Raw genomic sequence first — 27,636 nt, forward strand, 5'->3', positions numbered from 1 at the left:
TTGGTCAGGTCTGCAATCCAGGGATACAAATGGACTTCCAGCTGCTACTAGAAAATCAGGTAGCAGCAATGATCAGGTCAGCTTTTTATCATTTACATACAGCCAGAAGGCGGCCAGCATTTCAGATCAGGTTCTTGTAATCCATGCCTGTGTCACTTCCAGATTAGATACTACAGTGTACTCTACATAGGGCTACACCTCAAAACCATCCAGAGACTGATGCCAGTGTAGATAGCATTGGCTCATGTGGTAAGTGGAGTATCTTGTTGCAGGCTGCACTCCGTGCTCCATGATCTGCACTGGATAGATTTTCCAGGAAATATTTCACAGTGTTGTTTTTGACCTTTAAAGGCCTAGCTAACTAGGAACTTACTAGCTAAGAGAGGCTTCTCTCTCCATGGCATACTGTTCCATTTGGGATCAGCAGAGGCATTCACACTCAGCCCCATTAATAGAAAAAGAAGGGGCTCCACGCTGGGGGGCTCTGAGCAGGCTTTAGAATTCACTCTCCCATGTGGCCCAGAATAGCCACAATCTGATAACCTTCAAGGCATGTTGCAAGGCTTGTCTCCGCTCCCACAGCATTTGAAAATGCAGGAGTGGGAGTGTGATTATAAGGATGGGGATCTGTTGGAGGGGGGATGAGGATTTGAGTGAGAATTGCCTGGCTTCTGTTATAAATTTTTGTCCAGAAAGTCTAGAATGGATGGATGAGCACCTTTAAAAAACATTTGCATACATTCAAATAATATGTTATTTATGTATTTTTTTATTTAATATTATGCTGATTCTGTAAATGAACAGAGTTCCTGACAGCCAAACTGAAGACCATTATCTCTGGAATTTCAGGCTGGACACTTCTGCTTAACTACATTCAGGCTGCAGTTACAGGGCTTTATAAATCATCCCAATTAGCAGAGGTAACTATAAATTGCACCCTCATTTTCCCCTTAGGGCTCTAATTTAATTTCCAGGAGGGTCTCCATGCCACAAGGATGAGCTGACTGAACACAGTTCCTGCTATCTTGGCCACACCTCTTGTACCACAAGACCCTCCACACCTCGTGGACTCGCTTTCTGATGGTGACAGCCCACTGCAGCCCAGATTCCACTACCTTCCACTGCCAAAAATCCAGACCTGAACACAGCAGTTGTGTGCCATGGATCTATTTCTCAATAGAAAGAATAGTAATTAACCTTTACAAGATATTTTACTTGCACAGATATAAAAAAATCCAAGCCTAGCTTGATCAGATATTTCATACATCAAGAATGGAACTTGGAGGGTTTGCAAGGAGTTCATTGCAGATACTGCACTGATTTATGAAGACTGACTTCACTAAGCTCTATTAGTCAACCAGGACAACTCAAGGTTTTGTACCCCTTTGAAACTCCCAATCTCAGGCAATATCTCTCAATTTTCACTAATATTCTTTGCGGACAGTTTGGGGCTCATAGTGGACAATTTGGGGCTGACAAATATTGATGAAGAGTGCTTCTGTAAAAGATGGGCTGATAAGTCACCTCTCAGCGAGGTTAGGGTGGACTTTGCTCAATAGCAAGAGCTGTGAAGCACACAGAATTATTAACACCAGTCAGAAGAAGTTAGACTACAACTCATGGTCTTCTGAGCTGCAGTCCAGAACTCCTCCTCCTCCCAGGTCAATGGATCTCAAACATATCCCCCTTTTAGGACACTAATATTTTTACAACCCATTCCTTGATCCTCAGTCACTGATAATGACTTTCCCTATCCTGCAAATAAATCAGAAAAGGCTCTATAATATGCATTTTATTTTTGCAACATACACAAAAATGTACAAATTTGCACCCAAAATGTACTTCAGTTTCAATTATGTGTAATTACTTTAGTCTTTCCTGTATTAACATTTAATGGGATGGTTGTGCCTGTCAGGAGGAGCAAATCAGTCAAAGGGTGAAGTTTGTCAGACAATAGTGGCTCATTGTCAACACTTGTCCAGTGATGGTACTTTTTTTAATGGCAGCCATAACTGAAAATTCTGTTCACCCAGATATGAGGAAATAAACAGAAGTAGTACTCTCAGATCCAATGGGAAAAAAGCAATGAACACTCATCTTACTGACCAGCAACACTGTCAAACATCTTCACTTTCAAACTATAATTTGAACAAGTGACTAGAAGACAATGTGGCTTTATTGATCCCTTCGACCACAAAGAGATTGTAAAATCCATCTTCCAATGTGAGCCTCATAATTTAGGAACAATGCTTCAGAATTTATCTTAGAAAGCAAGAGATGCCAAGACCAGAACGGAAATATTTTTAAAATTAAATTAAAACCTTAAAATGGAGCAGGTGTCAACAGGGCCTTGCTTGAGATTAATGGAGCAGCTCATGCCTCTTAGACCTACTGCTTCAAACTGTCTGCAAACCCAGGCATGAATCACGGCATCAGTTTATGCTTGGTTCATGTCTGTGAAATTAGTTCCACAAAATGAAAGGAAAAAACCAAGAGAAAAAAAAAAAAAAAAGGAAGATTGTGACTATTCAGAGGCCTGTTTGTGATCCCCATTTTGGGAACCACTGCCCTAGGCCAAAACCAAAGCAGAGAAATTATTTTATCTGATCTGTGTTCCTGCCAAAGGTTCATCAGTATGGTTGCTTCCAGAGGTTCAGTGAGGCTTGGGAGAATGATTAATGAAGCTGGAAGTTTTAGCTATTTAAGGGACAAGAGCTGAATAAGTTCCACTGGGCACATGCAAAAAACTTAGTCGAATTTGGGCAGATTTTCACAGGGATAGTAAAAGGCACATCTGACTCCAGCATCACACCCATGGCCAAATTTTAAGCTTCTGTTCCAAACCCCTGCAGAAGTATAGCTGTTCTGAAAAATCCGAACATTTTAACACTGAAAAAACTATCTAGTTTTTATTAGCCTTCTTGAAAATGGCTGAACCATTTTTGCTATAAATTGAAATTAAACAAATAACCCCACCCAAAATTTAAGAGAACAAGCATAGAAAATTTTAGCCTAAATACTTAAAGCTTGATTATCAACTGAAAACACAGGGTGCAAAGTAAAATATTTAAAAGTTAGAAATGCCAATATTAGGTAGCATAGGAAAACTTGATTTGGCCCCAGTCTTCATTTGCATGTTGATATGCTATTTATTCCACAGGCCTTCTGCCTCAGACAGTACACAGGATGGATAGTGACACATCTGTTCATTATTTCTTTTTATCCTCATTGCTTAGTGTGTGATCCCATACCTTCTGTATGGCACACCAGTCAAACTCTACCTTGAATAAAAACATCTTTTATTTCTTCACAGGCTTTCCTATGATGTTAATCGCCCTTGTGCCTGAATGCTGCTCAAAGATTAATGACTTTATCTACACAACACCTTAATGAGACATGAAAGATTAAGATCAAAATCAAAGTTGGTCAGAATTTTTTTTGTTGAAACATTTAAAATAGACCAATTAAAATCAACCAGCTTTGACAAGGACAAAGGCACAATCTCGTATGCTGGACTACATAAGTGCACTCAGCCGTTTGGCCTTTTAACTTCAGGCATACACGGACTGCAGTTGAAGAAGGAAACTAGAGAGTTATAAGCATGAGACGAATTCTTTGGAGTCACTCGTGCAAGAGAAAGGCCCTCAAACTCAGTCTAGTAGTGCCCCAATGAACTTGATTTTTTATGTTGGAATTAATGTTGACTTTCCTTCGCACAAAATCAGTCCTAGCTGATAAAAGAGATGCAGCATGAACTGGATGTGATGGAGGACTTGGTCTTTGGATTTGTCTCTCATTAGCCAATTATTATGGGAAGACGTAAATTCCCATTCTCCTGAGATTGGCTGTGACCCTAAGAGCATCCCAATGCCAGAGTGCAAGGAGCTCACCAGTATCAGGCAGTGAGTTTCAGCTCGCATGACCAGTTCAGTGTACCTCAATTGCTTATGTCAACCTGTATCTAATAGGTGTCATGTAAATTATCATAGGAAAACCAGTAACATTTTAATTGTTAATATTCCTGCATAATGTAATGTTAAAGCAAAAAACTGCTGTGTTTTTGTCTCTTTACTGGAGCAACGGACCTTATTACTTCCCTAAATGTTCCAGTAGAGGGCTGGACATTTCAGGGTAGATGGCTCTGAAGAAATTTGGGACTGAGGGTTGGAGTCACTTGACTAGTAGTAAACAAGTTGGGTAGAGCATGTCTATGGTGTAACAAGCAGGCTGCTGAAGTCAGAGATGCTGAACCAGAACTGCTTAAAACACAGATTCTTAGTGCATGCTTGAATAACTGGAAGTGTCCAGACAGGGAGCTACAGCATCTGAGTATTTTAAGGCACTCAGGACTACAGGACAAGCAGTGACAACCTCTCACTGGTCTGGGTTGCTCCCTAAAATGTGATATAAGCTACCACTACAGTCATGCATTTGGTAAATACATGTGGGGCTGAAGACAGGCCAACGGGGAGTACTGTGTATCGGTAATGCTGACCTGCCACTACAAATCTGAGAAACTTTCTGCACGTTGGGGAAAAATCACCACATGGAAATAGGAATCCTGAAGATCGAGGGCAGAAAACCAGCTGTTTTGATCTAATATGGAAAGAATTACATCTAGCGGTACCATATGGAATCTCATATATTTGATGTACTTGTTGAGATCCTGGAGGTGAGAATAGGTCTCACACCTCCCTTGCAGATCAGGAAATAATGTGAGTAGAATCCTTTTTCTCGATGCTGAAAGGAAACTTCTTCTAGGGTTCCTGAAGCATGCAGAGTCTAAATCTGCTGAAGAATCAGTGATTCATGACAGGGGTCCCTGAAAAGGGATGGGGGTAGGCAGTGAAAAGGGGGGGATGGACAGGAATTGGATGGCAAATCCCTATCCCACAGTGCTTAGGACCCATTTGTACATAGTTACTGTTTCCCAGGACTGTAGAAGTGTGATAGCCAGTCCCCAGATAGAGGGGATATAATCAGGAAGCTGACAAACAGTATTACAAAAGGAGAGTCAAACTGGTTGCTTGCCCAAGGGTGAAAGAAGATGGGAAGGCTGGTTAAAGTTGGAGACAGATGTCCATCTCTTCTGCTATTTGTCTCTCCTCTTGGAGAAGTCTTGCTGCCTAGCAGGACAAGTCAGCTGCCTGAAATATCATTGGGAGTATTAACAATATTACTGCTCTTGTTGCTGAGCTCCATAATGTCGCCTCTTAGCAGCTGGGGTATAAACCCCTAATGAACATAAAATGGCTTGACTGTCCTTAAAAGAATGCAGTCTCATCAGTTATTTTCAGAAAGCAAAAACTCACCATTAAAGGCTAAAGCCTCTATACTTTATTTTAGCTCCTGAGGTCCAACAGAGTTCTGTAACCAAGCTCTTCTCATTTTTAAACATGAGGCTATAATCCTGGAGAAAGCATTTGCAATATCCAGTCCTGAGTGCAGTGACATCTTAGTAACTAGATGACATTCTGCAAAGAATGCACTGAACTCTTCCCTGGAGGCTTCTGGCAATTTGTGTGTTAATTTGGACATGGCATGCCAATTTATAAACTCGTATCTTGGTAAGAGCACCTGCTGATTAGTAACATGGATCAGTCGTGATGAGGAAGAATAAGTCTTCCTTCCAATTAAATTTAACCTCTTAGATGCCTTTATATTTAGGTATCGACTTGTATCGCCCTTGTTACGATGAGAGTTAAGGGCTAGATGGAAGTAGAAACACTTGTACCCTTGCATAGGAATATAGTACTGCCTATCCATATGCTTCGCTACGGGAAGTAAGGAAGCTGAAGTATGCCAGAGAGTTTTTATGGATTCAAAACAGCTTCATTTATAGGGAGAAATGCCCTCACTGGGGTTGATAGAGAATGACCACCAATGTATGGGTATTCCTCTGAACTCAACCTGAATGTCCAAGGTTGTAGCTGTTTGCTTCAGCAGATCTTGACAAGATGAAGTCCTCCAAGCTCTGGAATGGCTCTGGTCAGTCTTGTAAGTTCTCTTCCCCAGAGGACCAGAGGAAGGAGAATGATCTCTTCTCCTCAGAGAGGAGTCATATTATGGCTGGGCAACAGCAGCCTGTGCTGGCTCTGAAGGTTCTCTGAGGGGCCAGGTGATCAGTGCAGGCTCCAAGCGTCGAAGCGGGCTTCCTGGTTTGCTCCATAAGGTGTTGTTTCTGGCATACGTCTCTGGCTACCTGCATTATCTTTTTGAACAACTTACAAATGGAACACTTTTCTTTAATGTTTGCCCATCTCTGAGACAATGCACAGTGAGTGTAAGGATCAAAATTGGATTTAGCTATCCCATATGATGGACTGTATTTGAAATCTGGCGATGCACTGCCCACCTGGGTGCTGCTAAGCAAAGTTCTCCAGGTTCAGCTCGCTGGTCCAGCACACACCTGAGTGGAATACACATCTGCAACAACTCAAAGAAGAATTGAAAAATATCTGCTGTGTGTGTTCAAATGAGTTGTTTATGTTTTAAAACAATGAAATCAAACCAAATCCAACTTTCTTCAAATGAGGCCATGCACTGTTTCTCAGCTCCAAGAAAATCCAAAAATGGAGGGGGGAAGGGAGAGGAGGAAGGAATAAATTTTTTCCTTTTACCTCTCATTCAAAAACACCTACTCTGTTTTCATTCAAATTTTCCAGAATAATTCACCTTGGGGCAGAGGCCAAGTATGAAAATTTAATTCCAGAAGTTGAGAGTTTCTGGAAGTTATGAGCCTCAACTATTATACCCACCATAATTCCCTAATCAGCAATGAAGAAAACTTAAAGAACTTGAATTTGGGCCAAAATCTCTACAGTGATCCTGCTCCTTTGCATCCTGATTGGTGCTACAGAGCTGGAATCTCCTTGAAGGAGACCAAGTGTGAAAGGGCCCAGAAGGGGGGGAATCTCTCAGCTGGCATAGAGCTCATAGAATCAGCACCTGCATCAACTGTCTTCTCCCCCTGGCACTGGGGATGCACAGGCTTATAGAGGATCAGGAAGGAGTGGAGCACAGATCCACTGCATCAATTCTTAGCTGGCATAAGATAGATCTGGCCCTAGGATTGCACTGGGGCATGTGAAGAATGGCCCACAAAATCGGGAAGCATGCTCCCTGATGGCCCCTCCTGAGTGGATTTCAGCACAGGAGAGAATCTGATGCACCAGATCTGATAGGAGACAGAACTATACACAAATACTTAAAGTATTTAGCAGTGACTCTGAACAGTAAACCAAAGAGCAATGAGTTTACGTTCACTGATAAATTCTTCAGATATTAGATTTCCTAATGACACTGTCAGAAAAATGAATAGAGACGTTCAATATAAGATTACAGAAGAACTGTATTTGGAATGTATTGTCTTTCAGGTTTGACAGAGATCTATTGTTACCCTACATTCCCATGAAGGCATGAAGAAATACAAGCATCTATTCTTATTTCATTCATTACATTCGGTTCAGAAAAGGAATTCAGCAGCAGGGTTCCATTCCCCCCTTTTTCTCAAAATTTGTATAGTTCTAGATTTAGTTTTCACCTCTGACTAAACTAGCACTTTGGCAGAATAATTGGGTTGTTTTTTTTTTTTTTTTTTTTTTTTTTTTTGGGGGGGGGGGAAGGGGGCAGTATAATTGTTGTTCATAAAGCAATATTTTATATAAACCCCTAAATTTAATAATCACCACTTAAAGTATTTGCTGTATTCAAAGCCATTTTAAACTGCCCAGTAACATGCTAGCCGTATCACTGTTTAGATAAGAAAACAAGGTGCTGGCCTCTAACTGCAGACAATGACAGAATAAAAGAGGCAAGAAAACAGTAAAATGAAAAACTAGTGAACAATTAGTCCTGCCATTGTTTCAATTAAACATAAAAAAAATATACACAAAAAAATTAAAAAGTGACAAAAATATCTGTCTTTGATCACGGTGTCTTGAGGATGCATTAAGGCAGTCCCTGTTTAATGTGCTACCTTCTATTAGAAAATTTACATTAGTCCCTCCAAAAGTCAGATTAATTAAAATATATTTCCACTTTGTAAATTTCTTCTAAATATAGCATTGGAATCAGACGTTCATACCATCCAAAGATTAACAGCATTTTTCATTAAGAAGAATTATTAAGAATATTGTAGGACATCAATTTAATGTATTTAACAAAGTGACACAAATACCTTCTTCTCCTTGAACTGGTTCTTCCAGTAGCAATTCTGTCATGCACTCCCAGTCCTTCAGTAGTTCTTGAGAGCTCTCCCACAAACTATCCACCAAGTAAGCTGCATGTTCATGCAACTAAAAATAACAAGTCAAATGTCAGTAAAGCCTTCTGGTTCAAATAGGGCTTCATCAACTACAATGGTTTGAATGAGAACAGTGTTCCTGTATCACTAGGAAGGAAAACTAAATTGGAAACTAATGTTGGAAAATCCATTTTTCAACAAAATTACACGGAACTGCATAACCATGATTAAACTTTTATTTTATGGAAAGGGTGAGTGGAGTGGGGGGAAAAAAATGACAGATCTTTTCTCTTACAACACTTGACTTGTGGGTATCTTCCAGGTCACAGTTTATATCATGATATGAGAAGAATCATAGTGTTAGAAGGGACCGCAAGAGTCATCTAGTGTAACCCCCAAACCCATCAGAATGCTTGTCACAGTTTTAATGTAGAGTTAATGCGTCATAATAGTGGACAGTAGAGGGCTAGGGGATGTATTCTATTGAGATGTTTATTTTTGTTTTATTAACTATGTAATAGGCATAGAGAATTTCATGTTAGTTTTAATACAGTGTACAGTTTAAGCATAATATATACTGTAATGAAAAGTTACACAACAGTGTTCATTCAAAAGAACACATTACAAATATACTGCTAAAAGTGTAAATCAGTGTTTAACAACATAGCTCAACAACGGCAACTGGACCAGCTACATTTATCTAAGAAATGTTTTAAAATTTTAAGAGGAAGGGTACTATTTATGGATAAGAAAATATTATTTCAATTTATGTGCAGACCTATCCACATTTTCAGCATACACATGGAAGAGAAACCAAATATCTACTGAGTAGCTCTGAGATCTGGATATATAATAGACAATATTTTCAAAACTGCTAAGCATTGGCCTAACTCTGGTCTCATTGAAAATAATGGTAAAACTCTCATTAACATCAATGAGTGCAGAATGAGGCAAATGCTAAGTGTTTTTGAAAATCCCATCAGAGGTTTTTTCTAATAATGGTATTCAGTTAAACTGAGAAAAATCATGCATGGAAGGACTAGCCATTAGCTTCCATCAACTTGTAGGATGATTTTGAGCTACCATCAACAAGTACTGACACAGCATCCTGATTTGACTCATTACCAAGTAATGGGACTGCCCCCCAAAAAGAGAAACCTTGGGTGTTAGAGGTAGCCGACATCATTGTCAGCTTTCATAAACTTCTGTGCTCATGGCTCTTCTTGGGGGAGCTGAAATAGGATATAAAAATGGGATGCTTGTCAGTCACAGGGCTAGCTGCACCTCTGACCCTTCCTCTGGTCTCTCTGAGTGCACCTCCATAGGTGTTCAGGCCTCATGCTCATCCCTCCATTCTCCCACTCATTAACTGGGTCCTGGGTTACAGTATCCTATGGACAGGTATGACTGGATTTGGGTACTGTGGTTCTTTCCTTGAGGAGTTTGTGGTCAGTGGTAAACACAGCGATCAAACAGCTGTTTCAAATTAAAGTATTGTTTAATTTCAACAATGGGCACAAAGCATAACATAAGAGAAAAGGGTTTTAAAACAAGAAAAAAACTACATGCATGTCTATCTTATTTAAAGAGACAAGGTAAGTGAGATAATATATTTTATTGGACCAACATCTGTTGGCGGAAGGAACAAGGTACAAGATCTGGGGAAGAAAGAAGACCTCTGTGTAGCTTGACAGCTTGTATCTTCCACCAACAGAAGCTGGTCCAATAAAAGATATTACCTCACCCCTCGTCTCTCAGGTCCTGGGACCAACATATCTCTGAAATCAAATACCTTATCTAAAGTTTACCATCTCCCTGGAAAGTCCAAATTGTTCAGACTCCCAAAGAATGGTCTCTGTGTCAGTTCCCCATGATAACTGCCTCACCTCTGATCAGAGAGTCTTTTTGTCTTATTGATCTTTTCGCTCCCAGCCACAGCAAACAAGCTGTGTAACTTGGCTAGAGCCAAGGAATTAGGTTCTTCACAGTTAATAGTTCTGGTATGTACTCTTAGCCCTTGCAGTGCTTACTGGAGGTATTTTATCTGGAGCTATTGTCTTATTTCCCAGCCACCTGCTATTAAGCTAAGCCTCATATGCATACAATAAAAATTCCCAATGATCCAAAATAGCTATACAGTTACGAGCCCAATAACCAGGTCACATATAGCATTCATAAATTATTACACAACAGCCCCATGTCCTTCACAATGCATATGAAGGGTAGCCTGTTAAGTAAGCACCACATTATTCTATGTTGTCTTTAAGAAATATCTCTATGACAGCAAAGGCAGACACTAACACTGAGGCTGAGGAAGTAGCCTCAGGGAAGCAGCATATGGTTTACACAAGAAAGCAAATTTTGCTGAACCTAGCTTTAGGAACCAAGGCTAGAGTTCCATGAGCTGAATCTCCTCTCTCCTCAGTGGGGAGGGACAAGACTCGTTCTTGGTAATCTTGCTGAGATTCAAGGAAGCAAGCATGTTCAGAACTGTAAAATGGGAACATGGCTGCCATAACTGCAGACCTAGCTTCTGGCAAGATCCGATGAGACATGAGAAATGTATATAAACAGCACCCTTGACAGACCAGGGGAGAGACCGAGAAAGAATCAGGCTGTAGAGATCTCTCCTGGAAGCAGCAAGCAAATAAACTCATTGTCCTTATGTTTATAGCAAAAAATCATTGCAGAATAAAATACCTCAAGGCACACACTGCCACTTCCCTGAGCATTCTGTTAGTGTCCTTCTGGAAGAGCCTCATCCTCCCTTCTGCTCTATGTGCAGGTTGCCCAAGATTTGCCGTTAGACCTTTCTCTTCTTCTCACTGTCAACCATGTCTCTGGAATATCTCATCAACTCATGGGGCTTCAGCCACCACATCTATGCAGAGGACTCCCGCCTCTCTCTCTAGCACAAGCCAAATTAGATATTGCAATCTACTCCACATAGGTCTATGCTTCAAAACCATCCAGTGGCTGAAACCAGTGCTGACAGTGGTTGCCCACCTTTAAAGCGGAGCATCTCGCTACAAAGCTGCACTCATAGGTTCATGATCCACACTGGCTACATGCAGGTTTCTGGGAGATGTTAACACCCATATGGACTATATCAAAATCGTCCTCTTTCTTCCTTCTCAATATAGCTATGATGCTTCTGTTTCTTTCCACTCCCACAACCAAGCCTCCTTTTCAAGCCCTCATTATATCTTGACTATGCTACTGCAACATCCTCCTTTCTGACTTCTCAAACACAAAACATTGCCCTTCCTTGTCCAGATTTGACATGTCACTCCCCTCTTCCAATCCCTCCTTTGCCATCTATTTCCTATTGAATCAAACTTCCTGTCACCACCTTCAAAACTTTTCACATTTCTGTCCCTCCCTTTTCAAATTTCATGCTCCCCCCATCCCTATACTCTACCAATGTTCCCAGCATTGTCTGTTTGTCAGCTTCTTACAGTCACCTTCATGCCTTCGATCATGCAGCTTCCTATACATGGTACAACTTTCCTGAACCCATCAAAAGGTTCATACCCTATTCATATTTAAGTCCCCTTCAAGGCCAATTTCGCCTGTGCAATTTACAGTGAACTGTGTTGGCTCATATATAAATTACCTTGGTTTTGTTCCTCTGTTACTACCTTCTGCCTACTAGTCTGACTTTAGATTGTGAGCTGCCTGGAACAGTCACCAGACTTCTTTAATGTCCGGACAGTGACTAGCTCACATTTGGTGTAACCATAAATTAAATAAATAAAATGCCTCCAAAGAGTTCCTGGAACAAACCATGAGACTATTTAGATTTTCTTCTCTTTTGGGACTGGTTAAAATAAAGTAGCCCCCAAAAATGATTTTTTCCTCTTTCTAAAAGAACGTCCCACAAGACTTATTCTTTTACTGTTTGTCCTGCAATAGGCACTGCCAATACATACATTCCAGTGAACTATAGTAGCCAGAGTAGGGAGAGCAGAATTGATTACACTGAAGACAGGCAAGAATAAAACAAACCCTAGGGAGGATTTTGTTTTGAGTTTGCTTTACAGACAAGTAGAAGGGGTCCCAATGCATATGGTATCACTGGCATTAAAACTTGTTGCAAAAGTTGATCAATCACCTTAAATAAAATTTCAGGTTTTGCTAAATGTATAAAATTGGTATTAGAAATGTGGTTTACCTCACTTTCAAGAAAGAAAAGAACCAACATCCTAATGAGGTTCCCATTTGGACTGTTCCGTCCTCTCCTCTTCGCTAACGCTTCTTCTGCCTGGGGGTCATGCCTGCTAAACAGTCTAGAAATAAGTAACAGGTGCTATAATATTTATATTAACCAGCTTTGTTTGCTCAACATTAAGCTAACATTCATGTTTTGTTATGGCAAACATGTTCATTCATAAAATACAATTAAACAAACCAATAACCATTTCCCCTCAAAAGAAAAACTGCATTTGCTCAGCTCCACAAGGCCGGAAGCACTTCACATGATGAAAAAATTGTGAAATGTACTGATCTAAAATGTTTATATTATAGCTAGCATTTTTAAATCTTGTACTGATAGTGGCTATCTTGCTGAAAAACAATGTTACTGGGACACTAACCAATATAAGAACTAACTGTAGGAAGCTCTAAACTGGATTGTAGCCTGCTTTAACAATAATTTAGTAACCATAAACTGAACCCAAGTGTTTAAACAAAATGCTAACTATGAAAACAAGTTGGATTGTTTTTTCCACGCTGACCTTCATTTCATAAAAAAATTGAGGATAAAAAGGAATTATAGCCCAAACTTTGTATATTTTTTTAATTCACTTTTATTTAGTTTTGTGCACACTAATTTTGTCCTTTTTCCCAGCTTCTGTTCCCTTTGCTCATGTGTTTAGATATAAACTCAGAAGGAAGGTTGCAGGAACAGGAGACATCAATGGTTGCGAAAGAAAATACAAAAATGTTTGCAAGGAGGAAGAGTCATATTTCAAATAAAGCAAGGGACTGGGAATCTGGATTTCTGGGTTCTTTTTCTTTGCTTTACTACAGACTTCCTGGATGGTCTAAGTCAGTGGCTCTCAACATTTCCAGACTACTGTACCATTTTAAGCAGTCTGATTTGTCTTGCGTATCCCAAAAGTTTCACCTCAGTGAAAAACTAATTGCTTACAAAATCAGACATAAAAATAGTGTAACAGCACACTAGTACTGAAAAATTGCTTATTTTCTCATATAATTATAAAATAAATCCATTGGAATATAAATATTGTACTTACATTTCAGTATATAATATATAGAGCAGTCTATATATTGTCATTGTCTATATGAAATTTTAGTTTGTACTGACTTTCCTAGTGCTTTTTATGTAGCCTGTTAAACTAAACAAATATCTGGATGAGTTGATGCACCCCCCAGAAGACCTCTGCATATTCCTGGTTGAGAACCACTGGTCAGTTCACCTCTCTGTGCCTCAGTTTTCCCATCCTTAAAATGAGGACACCAGAATTTTCCTACTTCACAGGACTGCTGTGAGTCTTTATTCATTAATATGTGTAACACAGTATGATATCCTTAGACAGAGATCTCTATAAATGCAAATTATTCTTATATTAAAAAACAGCAGTAGTTTAGGAAGAGCCACATTTGGATGATGGGAAAAGGGCACCATTTCCACTCCTGGGCATTTGTCATCACTGCATGTCATCTTTCTGATCTCCTCAGAAGCAATCTCCTAGCCATTCCTCATTGCTTTCTTTGGTTCTTTTTGGAAAACTGAAGGTGCTTCTCCCCTCTCCCCAAGGGTGACACAGAATTTCTGAGATTAGTCAAGACTAGAAGGGACTGTGAGGAACTACAGAAAGAAGGACCTAGCTACAGAGTTGTTGGAGTGTGTCTTGCTATACAAAGCTTTTGTTTATACAAATATAAATATTAAGGCAGTTTATATGTACATGAGTTAGTATAAATCCACATAAAAGATATAAAACCTAAATCTTCATGGTACAAGCTAATCACTAAAAGCCTGGGACTAGGAAGAAACTATTCTACAACTTCACATTATGGGATTACTTACACTTCCTCTAAAACTCCTGGTAATGACCACTATTAGAGACAAGATACTGCATTAGATGGACCTCTGGTCTGATCTGGTATACCAATTTCTATATTTTTCTGTTGGCAGATGTCTAAGGAGTGAGGATTTCTGGCCCTACCTGGCTTGACAGGGATTTCAAATCTTCTCCTCATCACTCCATTGCACATTCTTCCTCTAGATTTTAGCTGCTGCTGTGACACAGAAGCCCACTGATGCCAGCTAGCAAAGGGTTCACTATTCTGTGTTAGCAACACCTCTCTGGTCTGACAAACTCACTACAACTAAAATATTGCTGTCATTGAATTTATCAAGAACACTGTGTGAGGTATCTAATCAAAATTTATATCATACTGGTCATTATAAGCATTGTGAGATGTATGTACAGTCAGTGTGTAGGAAGTTATGTGTACCTCCTAAAAATGCATTTTAATCTATGTAACCGGGGCAAGTTGCCAAACAAGTTTCTTCCAAACAGGAGATAAGATATCACATGTAAATTAAGCCAACAAATTTTAGCCAAACACATTTGCATGTGAAGTGAGCAGGAAAAATCCGTTGGTGGGGCAGGTTTGTGAAACCCAGTGGACAGGCACACTGGAAAACAAGCTATGGTGGAGAAGTCACTCTTCTCTGGGGCTGCACTTCAAAAGTGCATGATGGTGATAAAAGATACATTTCACATTTTATTTATGGTACCAATTTTTTCTAATTTGCAAACATTTTAAACTGCAGAACTGAGGAAAATAGCTAGTTTTTCTTCAATACTTTTGGCCTCCAAGGACACACACATAGGAAATAGAGTAACATGTCACTTTAAAGCAAGGCTTTCACACTGACAGAAATTTTCATACATGTTAGACAAACTAATTTATCTTTCAGATATTTTTATAGTTTTTTTCCACATTTGTTAATTATTGAAGATATTTTAATACAATGTATAAAAACTAACTCCTTTCCATTATCTGTATTCCATTATATTTATCATGGAGTGAAGGCATATTACTGAATCTGCAACATCACATCCACTTACATAGTGAAAGATTGATACTACAAGCATAAAATCATGGTTTTTGTGCCTGATCAAAGAGAAAATCTAGTGTTATTGAAAAAAAAAATAAAATAAATCAGCCAACAACCCCTGATCTTCAAAATGCAAATATTTTAAGACATAATGAAGGGGCCATACAATATCACTTGTAAAATAAACTGTTGGTTGTATAAATGGCCTTTTCTTTCAAGTATATTCTGATACAAAAAATTCCATTACAATGATTTCTTATTAAAAAATTTGTAAAAATCAAACAATTTTAACATGTCCCCCTTTAAGCCCCCAAATGGGGAGGGAAAAATTATTATTAAAAGACTTCCGAGGGCTAAAAATATTGTTCCAGATCCTCATCTGGTCTAAACTGACAATGTTCCATTGATGGCAATGGAACGACTAGCTGAGCTAATTGCCCTTTGTATTTGAGTTAGCAGCTGTTCCATGCTATACAGAAGAGCGAAGGAAAAACTTCTGGACACCTCTGATCTCATGGCATCTAATGTATACAGCTACCACCAATAATTCACTCCATTTTTTGACATTCAAGTAAATGAACAGAGAAATAGTTTTTAAAGTAACAAAATCCTGTTAAGATTGCTAACTTTGAAGTAAATTGGTATCCCATTATTTCAAAGTTGAGTAAAATAAATGCCTTTATAATTATAATTGTATATTATCACATAGGCACATCGACAATTTGTTGTACCAGAAGCTACAATGATAACCTGGCACAAACTTAAGGCATTTGCACATCAATCAACAAATCTTTAATATAAACAAGTGTATTTAATCATATTTGTTTGTATTTTCATGTTCTAAATTAAACAGAAATTATTGATTGAACTGTACAGCAAGAAAAGCATGATAGAAACCCTGATTTATCAGAAGCACTTAAGTAGGCACTTAACTTTAAGCATGCAAGTATTCCTACTGAAAGTCAGTGCTTAAAAAGTTAACTTGTGGTTAAGAGCTTTGCTGAATCAGGCAATGCTTACTATATATTAACCTGTCACTTCTAGATCTCAGTAGGTATACCTGCTATCCAGAAGCTATTATGAATCTATTTTTCATTCCAGGATGAGGGGTAGCTTACTTTTTATGAAGGAACTCTCCAGCTGCTACTGCAACAGGCCGGTGTGCTGAATACACCAAGTGATAAACATTCTCACAGTCTTCATTGGACAGAGCTTCTTCACTTCCACTGAAAAAGTCAGAAAGTAACACCTGAACCAAAACAAATGTTTAATTTCAGTTCCACCACCTCCCATGAGTTACTTTTATGTTAGACTGTTTATATAAATACAAGGCTACTTGGGCCTCATCTATACCCCATTGAAATCAATGGGAATTAATGTCAACAGGTTTTGGATTAGGCCCCAAAAATATTTAAACACTGCACCACCAAAATAAAACACCGTTGAGTTAAAGTGGCTTCTTCTTCTGAATCTAGTACACCAGGACATGATTAAATAATTTCTTACATTTGAATGGCAACATTCTTAGTTTTAATAACTTGCCAATATTTTAAGAGGGTTCTTTTGAAAAAAATCTAATTTTTTTTCCCCTCAGTTAAAGTGTACACATTTCAGAATCTATAAAAATAATTACAGTTAATGCTGTAGTTCAAACCGAGAAGGCACTGGAAATGTTCGTTTACACTTGAAAATTAATTTTTCCTAGACAATTTCTTTTGGGCTGAGATGCCACATGTATAGGCTCAGCCAAAAGTAAATTATTTTTTTAAAAGTGTGCTCAAAATCCATTTAACCTTTCTGAGTTAGTCATAAAAAAAAACCCTGAACTTAAAAGCAAAATCAAAAGAGTGATCTAACCATAATACCTTTTTGACTAAGATAAAACTCTTGGGGGCAGGCTCTCCTTTTTGAGCTATGTTCTTTGCACTGGATTCTTGCTGTAAACGGCTAGCTGAGAAGTCCTTGGTAGTGGGAGGAGGAAAGGCAATGTGCAACTCCCCCACACACTCCGGCATGAGGGTGTGGCAGAGCTCTTGCTCTGTCAATCCTCAAATGATTATTTGAGTGTAACTCATGATATTTCATCTCGTGATTGGCAACATTGTTGATAAATCAGAGTGTAAGGCTACAAGGGATCATCAGATCATCTAGTCTGACCTCCTGTATATCACAGGCCAAAATATTCCACACTGATATTCCTGGGGGGACTCTATCCTGGGAAGTGGTGTCTCTGAAAAAGATTAGGGAGTTCTGGTGGATAATCAGCTGAACATGAGTTCCCAGTATGACTCAGTGGCAAAAGGGCTAATGCAATCTTTGGATACATGAATAGGGGAATTTTGAGAGGAGTAGAGAGGTTATAATACTTCTGCATTTAGTATTGGTGTGACCACTACTGGAATACTGTGTCCAGTTCTGGTGTCAACAATTCAAGAAGAATGTTGATAAATCGGAAAGTGTTCAGAGAAGAACCACAAGAATGATTAAAAGATTAGATAACATGCCTTATAGTGATAGCTTGAGCTCTCAATCTATTTCATTTTACAAAGGGAAGGATACGGTGATTTGTTTGCTGTCTCTAAGTTTCTACAGGGGAACAAATATTTAATGGGCTCTTCCATCTAACAGAGAAAGGTAGAACATGATCCAATGTCTGGAAAATGAAGCTAGACAAATTCAAACTGGAAATAAGGCACACATTTTTAACAGTGGAAGTAATTAACTATTGAAACAATTTACCAAGGGTCATGGAGTATTCTCCATCACAGATAAGGTCACGGTGGATTCTCCATCATTGACTATTTTTAAATCAAGATTGGATTTTTTTTTTAAAGAGATATGTTTTAGGAATTATTTTGGGGAAGTTCTATGGCCTGTGTTACACAAGAGGTCAGCCTATGCAATCACAACAGTCCATTCTGGCCCGGAAATCTATAAATCTGTAGTGAAAATCCAATAAGTTGTCTTTGATGGTTTTACTTCTTCAAGCAAATGTCTCTCACATTGAGAATTTTCTTTTTTTTGTGGTTCTTTTCAACACACTTTCCAGTTCAACATTTTTAAAAATGTGGACACCAGAACTGTATGCATTATTCCAGTACCTGTCTCACCAATGCTGTATACAGAGATAAAATCACTTCCCTACTTTTACACGTACTCCTGTTTAAACTTCCAAGGACTGCATTAGCCCTTTTTGCCACAGCATTATGATGGGAGCTCATATTTAGTTGCTTGTCCACTATGACCTCTAAATATATTTCAGAGCCACTGCTTCCTAGCATATAGTCCCCCATTCCATAGGTATGGCCTGCATTCCTTGCTACCAGCTGTATGACCCTGCATTTGTCTGTATTAAAACAAATTTTGTTTGATGGGGCCCAGTTCACCAGGTGATCCAGATCACGTATGTCTACACAGCAAAGAAAAAATCATGGCTGGCCCGTGCTAGGCTGACTCGGGCTGTGGGGCTGTTTCAATGCTGTGTAGACTTCCGAATTCAGGCTAGAGCCCAAGCTCTAGGACCCGGTGGGGTGGGAGGATCCCAGAGCTCTGGATCCACCCCAAACCCCAAAGTATACAGAGCAAAGAAACAGCCCCGCAGCCCGAGCCACATGAGCACGAGGCGGCTGACACAGAGCAGCTGCGGGTTTTCCATTGCTGTGTAGGCATACCCTTAGTACGTCCGCCCTGGCCTTATAATCATTTACCAATCTACCAATCTTTGTGCCAGTCACATATTTTATCAGCAGTAGTATTATACTTACTTCCAAATCACTGAAGAAACACAGAATAGGCTGCTGATCTCTGCGGAACACCACTATGAACACCCTCACACAATAACGATTCTCCGTTAACTATTTTTTAAGATCTGTCCATTAGCAAGTTCCTAATGTGTGCTTTACTGATATTGTATAGTACTAATTTTTAATTAGAATGTCTGGCAATATTAAGTCAAATGCATCTACACAATTACCTTTATCAACCAAACCTGCAATCTCACCAAAGAATTAAATCAGGTTTGTTTGACAAGACCTATTTTCCATAAAACCATCTTGATTGGCCTTATTTATATGCCTTGCCTTTAATTCTTTATCAGTTGAATCCTGTATCAGTTTTTCCATTATTTTGTCCAGAACTGATGTCAGGTTCACTGGCCTATAGTTAGCTGGGTCATTCCACCTGCCCTTTTTGAATACTGGCAAAACATCAGCTCACTTTCAGTCTTCTGAAATTTCCCCAGTATTCCAAGATTAATTAAAAATTAATATTCACGGGCCAGAGGTATCTCAGCCAACTCTTTTAGAACTCTTATTTCCATATTATCCAGACTTGCTGATTTAACACATTTATACTTAGTAGATGTTGTCTAATCTCCTCCTCAGATACTATGAGATTTCAAAGTACTTTATCATCCTCATATGATCTGGGCAAATTTCAATTTTAATAGACGTGTGTCAATATAGATCGATTTCAGCTGACCCAATGAATTCAATGAAAAAATATCAAATGGTAACAGTTAGTGTGCCTGCAGGGATTGAGTATCACTGGCCACATGGACACGTAGGGAGCTTTTACAGCCCTGCTATCACAAGTGTGAGTGAGCAGGTCCATGACAGCGGGACTGCAGAGGGCTCCTTGCCTGGCCACAGGGCTGGTAACACCCAATCCGTGCAGTCACAAGATGTGGGGGAGGGAGAGGTCATCCTGGCTCAGCAGAGCCAAGATCCCTGTCTAGGACTGCAAGGAGAAGGACAAGTCCCCAGCCACAAGGGAAGCCATGTGGCTGCTGAACAGTTCCTGCCTAGGAATAGCTCCCACACTCTTGGTTGGTGAGTGAGTGACTGGTGATACCTGATGCTTGCAGAGAGAAGATAGAGGAAGGCTGCGGTCCTGGCCCAGCAGAGCAGAGACTCTTGACCAGGTCTGCGAGGAGGAGAAGCCATTGTCATCCCAGCTGCATAGGTGACAGATCAACTGCTGAATGGCTCCATGCCCTCAACAATGGCTGGGGACTTGTCTTCCTCTTTGCAGCCCTAGCTAGGATCTCTTCCCTGGCTCTCCAAGACCCAGCCTTGAAGCCATGTGGGGAGCCCTCTGAAGTTCTGATGTCATGGTCCTGCTTCCTCACTCACCAGCCAGAAGCGTGGGAACTCTCCCAGGGCCAGAACTATTCAGCAGCTGGGATGCCTTCCCATGACCAGGGGGCTTGTCCTCCTCTTTACAGTCCTGATTAGGGGGTCTCTGCTCCTCTGGGCCAAGACCATAGCCTACCCCGCACCTTGAGCTCTGGTGTCAGGCTCCTCGGCTGCACAGGGAGCTCCTTGCAGACCTGCTGTCACTGCTGCCCTACCCTAGCCCTACTCCCCACAACCCTAAAAATAAAAATAGAAAAAAATCTTTAAAATAAAAATTGATAAAACCTATCAAAACTAGAAAAAAAATACTGAGTTATGCCAAGCCTAGATATGGGTACATCATCTTGCTTCTTTCCAAATAGAAAACACAAATATTTAATCAGCATTCTGCTTTTTCTACATCATTAACAATTTCACCTTCTCCATCTAATAATGGACCTATACCATTACTATTATTTCTTTTGTTCCTAATCTATTTTTAAAATTCCTTATTGTCTTTAGTCCTGCCAACCATGGATTCTTCCCTCATCTCTTTCACTTCCCTTACCTTTTTTCTGCACATCATAACTTCTCATTCATATTGATTGCTATCTATTTCCCAGCAGTAGAGAGTCAAGCAGCATTTCTCCCAGTTTTCATACATTCTGGCCTATCCTCAAATGCAGAAGCAAATTAACAATGGTGCCCTTGTTTCCATCCTTCACACCCCAACAGACACGGAAACCTTAAGGCAATCCACCATTGAAAATCTTACTGAACACTTATTACCAATCTCCTACATTATCCCAGTTATGTTGCAAGTTTGGAACCTCGTCTCTTAGCTCTGGAAACCTATTTGCGTTCCTCACCAAGGGTCTGATCCAAATCTCAGTGAAGTCAGTAGAAAGATTCCTACTTAATTCACTGGGCTTTGGATCATGACTCAAGGGACATGCCACATGAAACACTCAACTGCAAAAAGCTACTTGGTCTCTCCTGTTGCCATACAGTCAAGACCACGGCCAACCTCATACTGCTTTAATCCTCCCTATCCCGGTTTTCAACCAATGTTTCCTTCCCTAGATACAAACCAGGGTCTTTAACATGGAGTATCTCTACTTTTAGATAATTAAATGTCTAGTACATATTGTCACAACTGTGTATATGGAGAATTTCAGAAAAGAGTGTTAGGTTAATATTCCCATATAAAACAATATCAACACTGGAGTCAAGGATGACAGTAAGAATCACGAATATAACTAGTGAACAAATTATCTAGTTTTGATTAAAACTATTTTTTTCTTGTATTTGTGAATTTTTCTTTTGTTGAAAAACTTAAAAACAGAATTTCCATTCAATAATTGTTGGGTGAAAATTTTTCAACTTAAGGGTAACAATATTACAAGCACTTCGGTATTATTCCTAATACAAGAACAAACAATTCGTGGAATTCAGAGTAAAGGTTAAATTTAAGAAATCTAAAGATGTTGAGGTATTTTAACAAACTAATTACCAGATTTGCTTGAAAATTAATTCTATATTTATTCTTTGAATACTATAAATTTGGAAAGGATTCATTGTATCATTAACATTTAACAGAGATGATTAATCCTTGCTCCAGAAGCAAAACTCAACCTTAACTTTAGTATTGTGCCCAAAATTCTCATCACAATTTTTGGGAATTAGTTTTTTGAGTTTTCAAAAGATTTAGATAATGTGCTATAATTATGTTCTATCTAAATCATGATCTTTATTTTTTCAGATTTTACAGTTGAAGCACACAAATATGTAATATTTTGAAAAGTCATTTTTCTTGACTTATAACCAGTATTGGTCTCATCCAATATTGTGCACCTCCAAGGAGAGAACTTTAGGTCCTTCAAGACCTGAACACACAAGCAATATTACATACTGAATTAATTTTTTTAATTAGGGATTTTCAGTGTGTATTTAACATATTTTATGCTTCAATATTCTTTAAATCAATTTTAATGAATATCCTTCCTATAGTTCTAAATATAATACAACATTGTAGTTTTTCTTCATTCATACATACACATACCAATGCAGCATTTTACATTATGAAATACATTCTTATATTTGCAAATTCTCTATTGTGTTGTATCTTTGACATGAAAATAGGACCAAATTAAAGTTGTTCTGGTAACCTTAACTTTGCATTTCCTGACATTAGTGTGGTTAAATTCTCAATTGTACTTCGCATGCAAGTAGCTTCTGGCATTTAAAAGAAAAAAGAACAGAGAACAATATAACTGTTAAATGATCAGTTTGTATTGCCACTATATTTTGCCACTCTGGCACTTGTTTGTAACCATGGATGCACTGAAACTACAGGCACCAAGGAGTAAGTAAATTTTTGAATTTCACTGGGGTATTTTTATGCAGCCATTTATCCTATTCCAACATCTCCAAAAGTTGCTCAATGAAATAATTATTACACATTTAATCCACCTTCAGTGCTATATGTCCTTCATAATGCATGTGAAAAATCTAAAGCTGATACATATTGCCGGCAAAAGTGCTTCTCATAGTGAATTATACTAACTTTGAAAAATACTCACTGAAGTATTAGAGTGACTAATCGAATGGCTTCCACAGCGACATCATATTCCTTATCAAGTGTCATTGATACAATGCGATCCTGAAAAGCAATTTTATTAGAATGACAAAACACACAGTTTTCAGTAAATGAATATTTTAGGTTACAAAATAAAGTCTTTGATGGATACACCTTTCCACTAAACTTCTGATAACCATTTGACTTCTTTCAAACATGCTATGTCCATCTAGTACAATGTGCCTCCATGGTGACAGAGGTGCCAGGTTCTCTATGTCCTGAATCTAACACTGTACAGGCAAACAGGAATGGGAACAGGTGTCAAGGAACTTCCCCCTCCCGCCATCCTTGCACACCATGTAGATGCCAAGCAAACTCAGGCTGGGGGACAGAGGCACTACCCTGAGTTAGTGTCATCTTAGTACTACCATGCTGACAGGGGATGGGGTTGGGCTGGATGAGGGCAGGGTAGTGGCCGCACTGTCTCCTTCACAATGACCAGTAAAATTTTGTCAGTGCATTTTAGGCAGAGTGTATGCATGTGAAAGTCCACTGTGCAGAGAATCTCACCTGAAGTAGCTGCTGCAGCATACCTCTTTTATGCCCGTGGCTTAAAGCTACCAACTGGCTTCAATAATAATCCCATGTGCCTTCCATAAGAAACTGGGAGAATCCTGTGATGCAACTGTGGATTTTCCTACTCTCTGCGAACGGAGGCAGGCCAATAGCCCATACAATGGCAGAATTATCACACTTTCTAGCAGTTCCTCTACTCCTTCCCTCCTTTCCCCATTTGATTTCTTCCAATCTGAAACAAATACTCTCTCTGTCTCCAGAGATGTCTGTTGATCGGTGGAACACAGTTCCTTTTGGGTCTCGCTACATTGTTCAAGCAACAGAAAACAAATTGGGGAAATGAAAATAAAATGTGTTTTCCGAAACTAGGCTTGCTCCAGCACAGCCCTTGGGTTCTGTGAAATTCTATTATTAAAGTACCTGAGATGAGAAAGAACAGAGCTAACTAAAAGAAATGAAAGAGGGACTAGGGGGTGAAATTAGGAATGGCTACGAATTGAAAAAACCAGTTCCTGATCCCCATGCTCTTCCAGAATTCCAAGGGACAAGGGGCTCAAAGCACTCACAAGCATTAGTTGACATCTACACTTTTAACCTACGGTGCTTAGTAAAAACATGTAAGGAGTGTCAAGCGGCTGCCTTAAAAAGTTTGTTAATGGAAGAATTGCCTCTTGATGATCATGCTTCAGTTGAGTGATCCTTGATCCTGATGGACAAGGCATCTCTGCTATAACTAGATGATCATAAAGATTGTTTGGAGCCTATGACAAGAAGAAAACAGTGGAATGATTTTCCAGAAAGGAGATGTCATTGCCAAATACATTTTGAAAGTTCTATGGAAGTCCAGTGTGAATATGGGATTCTTTTCTCTAGACTGCTGTTAACTGCATAAACTTGGAAGAAAATATTCTGTATTAAACGGGAAGTGGAGTGACATCTTTAGTAGGAAACTGGGGTGGATATGACAAACCGTCTTGTCCTTAGTGGTTAGACGTACGGTGAGACACACAACAGTACTGGTAGTTTCCTCATGGTTCTTGCCAAGGCAATGGCCACTAAGAAAATCTCTGGGGAAAGGAAATTCAGATATACTGTCCTTGAAGGATCAAATCAAAGTTCATTAAGCCTCTAAGGGCAAATTTTAAACTCCAGGATTTCATGGGCCATTGTTGGGGAAGCTAAAGAAAGGTGATTGACTGCCTTTAAGAAATGGGAAACCAACTAGCATCAGACACCACTATACCTCTGCTGACTGGCCCTCCCAAAAAGTGATGATGGCAGAGGTCTGAACCTACTACATAGCAAGTTGCAGATCTCTAGCAAATTGTTTCTGAAGAAAGTCTAGAATGGAACGGATCATCCCCTCTTATAATGAAAACTTCCTAGCCTTGCATCATACAGAAAAAAGTTTGGCTATATGGTATAGTTAGTGAAGAAGTTGCTCTTTTTCCTTCAGCATAACACAGGTTGGGCCACCTTTTCAGAAACCCCTGGCTCTTTCAGAAGTGCTCTATTATGAAACAAGCTGAGAGATTTTATGTGCCTTGGCTTAGGTGGTGCTCGGGACCCTGCCAAAGGCCATCTTGGCACAGAAGATGGTTCTACTAAATTCCCTAAATTGAGGATACCTGGAAAGCCAACCTTTCTGGGACATACAGGAGCTATAAGTATCATCACAGCCTTGTGCCATGACACATTTCTTAGCACTTTCCAAATAAAAGTTACTGAAGGAAAAGTTGGTGCTTGTGTAAAGTTCCAAGGAACTGCCACAGCCAAAACTGATTGTTTTTGAGTACTTGCTGCAAAACTGGGCACATTTGAAGCAGTTTTTGACATGAGATGGGTCCATGATGGGCTTCCCAGTTTTCTCTCATCTGGAAACAGGTCTCCCTTTTTAGAGTATACTCTGTCTGCCACCTCAGCTGACCAGGCAAATGGAGACTTTTCAGCAATAACAAATCTGCCTTATGCAATGGAGAGGCTCTCTGACTCCAGGTCCCTTCTCGACTATTAACATAGAATGACACGGCTGTGTTGTCCTACCTGATGAGGTTGTACTTCTCCCTGCTTCTTGTCCAAAACATCATGAGAACCAGACAGTCGACCTCAAAGCTGATAGTGTGGATATGTAACTTCCTTTTCCTTTGACACCATTCCCCTTTGAGCTGTCAGTGCTCTGGTGTGGGTGCTTCAGTCAGTGAGACACTAAATGATTTTTGAAAATAGGACTGAGCGCCCCACAGACCAGGACACACCAACTCAAAGTGGCAGCAGACCCTGCCAGAACAATGCAAAACCTGCAGACATATCTCCACTACAGCAATAATCAATACCCCCCCCAACACACCTTTTGTGATCCATGGATCCTACACATGCCTATCACAACAGGCAGTTTACCTCATCTGTGCACTAAATGCTCCAACAGCAACTATGTGGGTGAAAAAAGACAATTACTACACTCTCAAATTAACTCACAAAGGAAAATGATAAACAACCAATATCCTATCACTTGTGAGTCAACACTTTTCACAAACCGATCACTCTATAGCTGACATATCAGTTATCATCATCAAAGGAAATCTGCACACTTTCAAACGATGAGCCTGGGAGTTTAAATACATAGACCCATAGGCTTTAAGGCCAGAAGGGACAATTATGATCATCTAGTCTGACCTCCTACACAACGCAGGCCACAGAACCTCACCCAGTCACTCCTGTAATAGACCTCTAACCTATGACTGAGTTATTGAAGTCCTCAAATAATGATTTAAATAGACTTCAAGGTACAGAGAATCCATCAGCAAGTGACCTGTGCCCCATAGTGCAGAGGCAGACTAAAAACCTCCAGGCTCATGCCAATCTGTCCTGGGGGAAAATTCCTTCCCAACCCCAAATATGCTAATCAGCTAAACTCTGAGCATGTGGGCAAGACTCACCAGCCAAACACCCAGAAAGAATTCATGACTTTGCTAGATGCTAAAAATCATGGATTGAATAGACACACTGGATTTATGTCCTATTACAACAATCTGTAACCCATTAACCCACTCTTTTTGTCTTGTAACTGCAAAAGCATTAATGGGCCACTCTACTTTGAATCATCCCTTACAATATGTGCTAACTACTTATGCTAAATAATCTGTTCCACCTTGTTTTCCAAGACATAAAGAAGAGCTCTGTGTGGCTCTTACCAACAGAAATTGGTACAGTAAAAAAATATTACTTCATCCACCTTGTCTCTCTAAGGGTCTTACATCATTTAGGCACTTTTGAAAATTTTATCCCAGCTTACAAAAGGAATAATTCCCAAAGTGCTTCATTTTGTGTTTGTACTTAATAGATGATTTCCTGATGGAAAACAAGTAGTTCTTTCTTGATGAATGACACTTGGTCCTTTTAAAATAAGCATTGGAATAGTATCTACCACCACTTCAGTCAGAAACTCAAAGAAGGAAGAGTCATCATTCTCAAAGATATCATCATCTCCCATACTTTTACCCTAACGGTCAAATCAGAAAGGCCCTTCAAGCTGGTAGAGAGGTGACAAGAGCATTACAGGCCAAACACAGAGCATCCTGGGCTATGTCACTGAAACTCTTAACAGCCAGGGCATCTCTGGAGAGATTTCTCCTGACATTAGTGATTGACAAGCAGAACTCCTGCTGAACCGCTACAGCTAGCGAAAAGCTGATCCGGAAACATAAGAATAGTAACCAGGCAAGGAAAACTGAGTGGCAATTACATAATTATTTTTCTTGTAACCTCTCACATTTTCTCTATTTCGCTTTGTAGGAATATAGATTTCACATGGAGATCAGTTTTCTTGGAGCAGGGAAAAGCTAGAGACCAATTTGGGGCAGAAATACATTTTCCTGTGAACTTTTGACCAAGTGTACCAATTTGAAGCAAGCAGGTTTAGCACCAGGACACGTGTATGCTGTTTCCAAATAATATTTGAACTGATAAGTCTGCAGCATCCCTTCTTTGTCAAAATAGGAAGACACTGTTAGAATTCATCTGTTCCTGC

The 27,636-nt window shown here is 39.5% G+C and overlaps 1 protein-coding gene across 5 annotated transcripts in view; it reads right to left on the reverse strand.

The window, feature by feature from the left end:
* STAG1 (STAG1 cohesin complex component) overlaps positions 1 to 27,636 on the reverse strand; it is a 322,525-nt gene that overhangs the window by 103,938 nt on the left and 190,951 nt on the right. For all 5 annotated transcript variants that reach the window (XM_067538793.1, XM_067538794.1, XM_067538795.1 and 2 more), the window contains 4 exons: positions 23,038 to 23,117; positions 16,460 to 16,567; positions 12,420 to 12,534; positions 8,180 to 8,297 (listed from right to left, as the gene is read on the reverse strand). In XM_067538793.1, coding sequence (XP_067394894.1) covers positions 8,180 to 8,297; positions 12,420 to 12,534; positions 16,460 to 16,567; positions 23,038 to 23,117 — 421 coding nt within the window. The remainder of the gene's footprint in view (positions 1 to 8,179; positions 8,298 to 12,419; positions 12,535 to 16,459; positions 16,568 to 23,037; positions 23,118 to 27,636) is intronic.

Source organism: Emydura macquarii, unplaced genomic scaffold, assembly GCF_026122565.2.
Source record: "Emydura macquarii macquarii isolate MOO-44397 ecotype Brisbane River unplaced genomic scaffold, CSIRO-AGI_Emac_v2 contig_499, whole genome shotgun sequence".
In the NCBI taxonomy this organism is placed as follows: Eukaryota; Metazoa; Chordata; order Testudines; family Chelidae; genus Emydura; species Emydura macquarii.